The sequence below is a fragment of the Chinchilla lanigera genome, unplaced genomic scaffold (genome assembly GCF_000276665.1).
Source record: "Chinchilla lanigera isolate Chin_1 unplaced genomic scaffold, ChiLan1.0 scaffold00112, whole genome shotgun sequence".
In the NCBI taxonomy this organism is placed as follows: Eukaryota; Metazoa; Chordata; class Mammalia; order Rodentia; family Chinchillidae; genus Chinchilla; species Chinchilla lanigera.
Genome location: NW_004955513.1, coordinates 4,073,006 through 4,080,742, shown reverse-complemented (window position 1 = coordinate 4,080,742; position 7,737 = coordinate 4,073,006). Strand labels below are relative to the sequence as shown.

Here is a 7,737-nt window from a genome sequence, read left to right as displayed (position 1 = left end):
TCTGAGTCCCTGCGGCCAGGATGCAGCTTCTCCAGCTGATGTTGGGCAGGGGCTGGGGTCTCCGGGCCCCTCACCCATGAGGTATCCCACGTGCATGGTCTCCCCGAAGAGCAGCTGGTGCTCAGCGTAGCAGATGTAGTGGTCCTGCACGGGCAGCTTCTCTATGTGTATGCGCGTGTGGTTCCAAACTAGATGAGAGAGAAAAGTGCTCTTCAGCGGCTTCCCTCCCTGAGGAGGCACTGGAGACCATGTTAGGGAACGGTTGGGATGTGTCCAGTGTCACCCAGTGCCCTGCCAGCCTGAGGCCAGGCCTTGCTGTGTCCCTGTCGCTGGGCAGGAGCCCTCTCTCTCCCTGAAGGAGCCAGCCCAGCTGTGGATTCCAGATGTGCAGGCCAGGGACATGGAGGCTGGAGCTCGGCCCCACCCCAAGGAGCTGCCCCACCTGCTTCCCGGGTCCCAAGCCCTCAGTTTCCCCATGGGTCAACAGGGCCAGACGGAGGCGCAGCCTGGTCACTCCAAGCTCTGGACAGGGCTGCGACGCCCGGTGTCTGGTGTCAGGGACACAAGACCACAAGCAAGCCGAGGCTGTGTTCTCAGGAGGAGACACGAGGGCCTCAGGCACAGCGGGCAGGACTCACACGTGAACTCGCTGGGCTCCTCCGTTTTCTGGAAGCGCAGGCTGTTCTTGTAGCAGCCACCCCTCCACCTGGATGTCAGGAGGGCAGGGATAGCTGGTCTCAGCCACATCTGAGAAGCTTAGCTACCTGGGGCATCAGCTCCCACCAAGTGACCCCAAAAATCCTGTTCCACCCTGCCCCAGGTGTAGGACGCTGCCTTGGACTGTGTCCCCTCAAACTCAGGGGGCTTTTGTCACCAACATCCAAACTGTGAGTGGGAGAGGAGGAGAGCGAGAGACCGAGGGGCCTCGCTGGGCCACACTCACGTGAAGGTGACCTTGGTCTCGAAGTTCACACCTCCCTGGGCCGTCACCGTCAGGGGGAACGCCTGCCTGGGGGTCTGTGTCAGGTTCCGGTTGGCTACGACGGCCTTCATGAACCAGGTCCCTGTGATCTGGAGCAGGAGCAGACAAGCCCTGAGCCCAGCACAGCCCAGACGCCCCACCCTGACGCCTGGGGACAGGCCCTGCAGGCTTGACAGCCTCTACTGGAGCCTGGGTGCACCCCCAGAGCCCGGCTGGGTACCCACATGCCCCCCCTACTCAGTAAAGCACACACAGAGATTCCTGGTCCCCCATGGGCCCACTGTTCTCAGGCCCCAAGTCCGTGTAAGTCCTTGTCCCTGAGGGTCCTGTCCTCTGGGGTCTTCTGATTCTTGGTGTCACTTCCACTGGACCCCGGACCCAAACCCGCTCCCTGCTCCAGGTGTGGCCCAAGAGGGGCCATGTCTGCTGAACACCTAATCTGTGATCACTCCAGGCCAGGAGTGCAGGGTTAGATCCTGGCCTTACGTGTCCCCCCAAACAGCCCCGGTCACTGCCCCCGCCCGGCCTCACATCTGGCTCCTCTGGCTGGAGCGGCAGGGGGTCCTGGGCCTGCAGGGCGGCTGCCAGGCCGAGGAACACGAGGGTCAGGAGCAAGGTCTTCATCCCAGTGTTGTGCTCGCTGCCGAGCTGGTCTCCTGGAGTCTGACGAGGCTGTGTCGGCTCCTCTCCGGACGCCCTTTATGTCCCCTGCAGCCAGGGCCAGTGCGCACTGGCACTGACCACGCCCCTCCCGCCCGTCCCTCACGCCAAGTCCACATCCATCACGGAGTGCGGTGCTGTTATTGTTGGGATCCCATGAATAACAACTTAATGCCACTGGACACAAAGACCGCAGTGCCGGCCAGTGTCTGCCCACCCCGGGGTCCTGCCCACTGCCCAGCCCACCCAGACGGGCCGCAGCGTCAGTGCCTGGGCAGAGGTCAAGTGTGCACTGCCCTCCCTCGCCTGGGAAGCCCACCCTGGCACATCCTGGGGCGGGGGCTCTTGCCGTCACCTCCTCCACTGTGCCCCCCCCCCCGCTTGCCCATGTCGCTCCCCCAGAGGCAGCGCACTCTCTTTAGAGCCTTCTCACGAGGGTGTCTGCCCAGTTTTTCTCTCTGCGCCCTTGCTGTCTTCTCTCCAAGTTCCTGAGAGCAGGGCACTGAGTCCCGAGTTCCCTGAGGTCTGCAGCTCCGTCCCAGTCCCAGCTGCAGGAAGCACACTGGCCCCGTGTCAGGGGTCAGGGATATTGGTCTGGGGATGGAGCAGCCCGGTGACTTAACCTCTGGGGGTGCAGTTGTCCATCTCCAGCAGGGATGTGCACTTCTGTCACTGATCATCTGGGGGCCTGCTGGGGACACATGGAGCCCTGGCATCCCAGGACCACTGGGGGTCCCCAGACATTGGTCCCGTCCTCCTCTCCCAGGCTGGGATCCAGGACGAGGGGCCACCACAGCCTGTCGTGAACCCACCCCTGCACTGCTCCCTTAATGTCATCCCATGAGGCCCCAGAGCCTTTCCCCTTCCTCATCAGCTTTGACTCCACGGGTTCCCAAGACAGGTGGGAGCCTCACTCACTGGATAAACAGGCCAAGGGCAGAGGCAGCCACGTGTCTGCCTGGGTTAGCACTTGTGGCCAGGCTCCCTGGGTGCCCCTCTCCTAACCTGAGCCCCAGTGCCACCTGAGCAAGACCTCTTCTTGCAGGTGCTAGAGCCTCAATAGCACCCTGTGCTCCATGCAGAGACAGGCCGGCCCCAGGCACTTGCTGGACAGTGCTAACAAGCTCGTGCTCTCTAGACGCCTGGTGTCCGAGGGTGCCGCAGGACCAGGGCTGTGCAGGGGTGGAAGGCACTCTGAGCAGGAAGCTGCTGTCCCAGGGGTGGATTCAATTTTAAAATCAATCGTATAAATAAGTTAAAAAGAAAATCACATGTTCCCATCAATCTATGCAGAAAAGCCATTTGACAAAATGCAACACCATTTTGGATAACAACTCTAAGAAAAGAAAGAATAGAGGGGAAATCTCTTATATTGATAAAGAAGAGCTACAAAAAGCCTACAGCCAACCTCTTTATTATTAATGGTGAAAGACTGAATGTTCTCCTCTCTAATACCTTAAGTAAGGAAAGGATGTCCACTCACACCTCTTGTGTTTACTGTAGTACAGAAAGATCCATTCAATACATTTATGGTGAAAGAAAGAAAGAAAGAAAGAAAGAAAGAAAGAAAGAAAGAAAGAAAGAAAGAAAAAAAGGAATGACTAATGTACAGACTAGGGAAAAAGAAATAAAACTTTCTTTGTTTACAGATGACATGGTTATCTGTGTAGAAAATCCCAAGGAATCTAAAACTAAGACTAAAAAAGAAAAAAAGTGACAACTGAGCTCGGCAAGGTAGTAGGATGCAAGATAAATATACAAAGATCAACTGTGTGTACACATTCTAAAAATGAACTCTCAATCATAAACATAACACCATCTACACACCCTTCATTGCCTGCTTGGTGAGAATGGAGCTGGATCCAGTGGGCATTTATCCTCTGCACATGGCATGATGCTAAGTTTTTGGTAGAGGCTCGGTAGGATGGGACTTTGTCCCTCCTTCAGGAAGTTTCCGTTCCCCACCCCGAGCTAAACCAGGGAAGTGGCACAGGAGGGGACTATGTGGCACTCGTTCACACTGACCTCAGTGGGCCCCAGGGAGAGCTTCCTAGCGAGATTCAGGGCACCTCACAAGTAGATTTCAAGGAAGTGTGGGACTTTCCAGCCCCAGGACACCTGCCAGTGGGAGGGCAGAGAGACTTCCTGTTTGCCTGGCCGGCTGGCTTTTCCCTGGCTGCTGCCCCTGACGAATGACCAATGCTGGCCCCAGCAAAGGTCCCTCATGCCTGGACTGAAACCGCACCTTCTCCCACGAGGCCTGAGCCAGCCTGTGGAAGGGACCCTCCCCCCATGACCCCTTCTTCATTAGCTCTCCTGTGACCCTGAGAGCTGTTCTTTACAGTTCTCCGTACACACGCTTTGTTCATTGTTCATCAGACAAACTCTCCCTGTTCAGTGCATTGCGTGGTTCCGTCTCCTGACTGATCGCTGATTCACATAATTATATATCATTTTTAAAGGCGATAAGAGCTGTGGGGGGGAAGCAAATGGAACAAGTCGGGCAGGGGCTGTGGGACAAGGGGGTGTTTGTGTTCTAGGAGGAACGGCGCAGGTCAGCCTCACCAGTGTGGCGTTTGAGCAGAGAACCGAAGGAGGAAATGAGGCGAGGAGGACCAGGTGGGAGCAGCGTCCAGGGGGATGGACAGCGAGTGCTGGCCTGGAGGGGGACGGGGCCCTGGCACGTGCCAGGAACACAGAGGGAGAATGGGCAAAGATGGGCACAGAGAGGGCAGAACCCACTGTGGGGCTGAGGGTATTACAAGGAGCCCAGCTTCTCCTCTGAGGGAAATGGGGCACCCGGGCAGCCTTGACGGATTGGGGATATGACGTTTTGAAAGCCCTGGTGGCTGCACTGAGGACAGATTCCGGGGCAAATACAAAAGCAGAGGAACAGCCGGGGAGACACTGCAGCAGTCCAGCTCAGAACGACGGTGCCCACGACATCCGCTCAGGTGCTGGGAGTGACAGGGCTGAAGGGTGGATTGTCCACCGTGGACAAAGGGAAAGCGGTCAGAACCCGTGGTGGGCTGTGTGTGGACACCGACCCCAGTGCAGGCTCAGCTGCGAGCCCTGAGTGAGGGGAGAAGCCAGCCGTCACCACGGCCGCTCGAAGCCAGCGGGACCCAGCAGAGGGACTCACAGGGCAGGGCGGCCTTGCCAGGGGCGCAGATCTCAGAGGGCCGGGGGGCAGCAACGGTGACCAGAATGTGACACAGAGACCCACGCGGGGCAGCACATGGAAGAGCCCTGGAGATGCGCAGAGGTCCTGAGCGCCCTGAGGTGCCAGCCCTGTGGGGCAGGTGGGGTCTACAGCGCTGCCAGGAGCAACCCAGGAACCGCAAGGAAACCGCAGCCGGCAACAGGGCGGGAACCAGTGAGCGGCGGCGATGCAGAAGGCACAGGACAGGCTCCTCAACAAGTGGCCTGGGACGGCGGAGCTCACCTGTGAAAGCGGGGCCAGACTCACGCCACCACGGGCAAAGTGGATCCAACCTCAATGTGGGCCCTGACAGTGGGAAACTTAGAGGATCTGTATCTCTGTGACCTTGGCCTGGATGCTGAATAATCATATCCAACACCCAAAGATCAAGAGGCCAAAGGAAAAATAAATGAATTAGACCTCATCAAAATTCAGGGTTAGATTTAGGATTTGGATTAGGGTGCATATCTATAATCTTAGTACTCAGGAGGCTGAGGCAGCAGGATAGTAAGTTTGAACTCAGCCTGGGAAATTTAGCAACTTAGTGAGACTCCATCTCAAACTAAACAACAAAAAGGGACTGGGGATGTAATTTATTGTGAAATTCTTGGGTTCAATACCCAAAACTGCAAAAATAAATAAACCACTTGTATACATCAAATGGCTTTGTCAAGAAAGTGAACTGATAAGATATACAATGTGAGAAGATTCCTGAAACCGTGCGTCTGATCTGGGTCCAGTGTCAAGAGTACTTGAGAATAAGACACAGCTCGGTGATGTCAAACCGCCCCTTAAACACAGGCAGTTGGATTTGACAGGCTCTCCTGCAGGTGAGGTCCGCGATAACCATCAGGACAGGAGAAGAGGCCCAGCATCTTTAGTAACTAGGGACCCGCAGATCAAAGCCACAGGAATGCGACTCCACCCCGCTGGATGCCAGAATCAAGTCAGACACTGGAGGTGGGAACATAGTGCTGGTAAACTCACAGCGCTGTACAAGCCGGCAAGTCCACCCCCAGAGCACACCCACGAGAAACGAAGACACGCCACCACGAAATCTGTACCTGAATTTCATGGCAATGCAGTAACCACAACTAGGAACTTTTGAGACATCCCTCGAGGGATGAGCAGGCATCATCCACGTCGCAGGACCTGACTCCGCCTGCCTTTGTGACGATTTGGGGGAACGTGACATGCTGTGTAAGCAAAGAAGCCACTCCCGAAGACCACACATTGAGTGACTCCGTTATGTGGTGTGACTGTGGAGAAGGAGCAGGTTGGGGACTGGCAGGGCCCAGCGAGGGAAGGATGGGGGTGAGCACCCGCTTCTGTGCTGGACCAGGGCGCTCCGGATGGGGTCCTGGCGATGGTTTGGTGGTGCTGGTTATGGCGTCGAGTGAGGAGATGAGAGGGGCCGGGCACAGGCTCTCCTACAGGCTGGTGACGGGAGGCCGGGTCCCCTAGGGTGGGAGGCAGGGCTCCCCGCAGCACAGCGGACACTGCTGCCCCTGATGGCCAGCACTTGCACTGCACCCTGGCAGGAAACCTGATCCCTGGGCTGGGTGCGGTGTCCCCAAGGCCCAGGGAGCAGAGGAGCCAGCGCTGTGTGATGAATGACTTCAGTGTCCCTTGTCCCCTTTTCCCTCTGCTGCCCGCAGGGTTCCTGGTTCACCCCAGAGGCCTCCAGGCCCCAGCCCACGTCTACGTGAGGACCCCATGTCTCAACAGGACAGTTTCGTCCCTGGACCTAGGACGAGTGGCCCAGGGCTCTCCCAAGGGCCCATTCCCCGGGATGCTCTTCTCAGCTGGTCGGAGCTGTCCCTGACCTGGACAGGGGCTCCTGTGTGGACAGTGCCTCTGCCTGTCGTGAGAGCCCGAGCGAGACACCCCAGCGGTGGCAGGGGGACCCAGTGTCCCCGGCGGTGGGGGAGGGGCGCACTGCAGCCACTGAAAATGACAGCGCCCCCATAATGACAAACCCTACAGGACTCCACTCTCTGAGGTCCCCAGAGAAGTCGGCTTCTCAGAACCGCAAGGAGAACAGGATTTTCTGGGGCCCGGCAGGGGCCGGGGCCAGGGTTTCATGGGCACAGAGAGTTAGAGGGGAGGAAGCCCTGAGACGGTGGCGGGAGCCGCACCGTGGCGTGAATGTGCGTAATGCTACTGGGCCGTGCGCTAGAGATGGCGACAGTGACACACGTCATGATCCGCACAGTTTGCCACAATTGCACACCAAGGAACCGCGCAGCTCTCCTCTCAGCGCGTGTGGCTGTAAGGGACGCCGGCGACTGAGTAACTCACACCAAGCAGAAATGTGCTTCTCACCCTTCCAAAGTCCAAGATCCTTCAGCAGGAACGGCCCCCGAGGCCGCCCCCTGACAGGTTTCCCTGAGGGGCACTTCAGGAGCACGGAAGTCACCACCCAGAAAGCAACGGGGTGGAGTGACCGGCACAGAGCTGCGCCCCAGAGCACCCTGCTCCTTCAGACCTCATGGATGTCCCACCTCTCCACCTTGGGTGAGACGGCAGAGGACCTGGGGGCACGGAGGAGCGAGGGCTCCCTCCCTGCCCCACTGCTGCTCCGGATGCAGCTTCTCAAGCCTCTTCCGGGGGTCTGCGCACTGCCCGCCCCACCCAGCACAGGCCCGAGGGGCTGCTTCAGAGTGAGACCCCAGGTCCGAAGTTCGGGACTCAAACGGGATCCCCGGGAAACAGGCCTAGGAGCCCTTGGGATGGCAGAGTCCACGAACGCTCAGGTCCCAGGTATAAAATCCACCACACTTGTGAATCACATAACCTGCGTGTGACCTCCCTGTGCGCAAAGCACCTCTGGGTTTCCCAGGACACCCAACACCGTGGTACGTTCTGCGGCACTGCTGGGAAATAGCAACAA

General features: G+C 58.0%; 1 protein-coding gene and 1 long non-coding RNA gene across 2 annotated transcripts in view; both read right to left on the bottom strand.

Annotated features, from left to right (window-relative positions):
- LOC106147038 (major allergen Can f 1-like) overlaps positions 1–1,682 on the bottom strand; it is a 4,683-nt gene extending 3,001 nt beyond the window's left edge. The window contains exons 1-4 of the mRNA XM_013506578.1: positions 1,514–1,682; positions 944–1,071; positions 639–706; positions 14–188 (exon numbers count right to left, since the gene is read on the bottom strand). Coding sequence (XP_013362032.1) covers positions 14–188; positions 639–706; positions 944–1,071; positions 1,514–1,606 — 464 coding nt within the window. The 5' untranslated portion in view covers positions 1,607–1,682. The remainder of the gene's footprint in view (positions 1–13; positions 189–638; positions 707–943; positions 1,072–1,513) is intronic.
- A 378-nt stretch (positions 1,683–2,060) lies between these two features.
- Positions 2,061–6,011, bottom strand: LOC102003168. Its single transcript, XR_264473.2, has 3 exons — positions 5,909–6,011; positions 2,648–2,814; positions 2,061–2,333 (listed from the first exon to the last, which is right to left on the bottom strand). It is a non-coding gene; the product is annotated as an uncharacterized LOC102003168 (long non-coding RNA).
- Between the last annotated feature and the right edge of the window lie 1,726 nt (positions 6,012–7,737).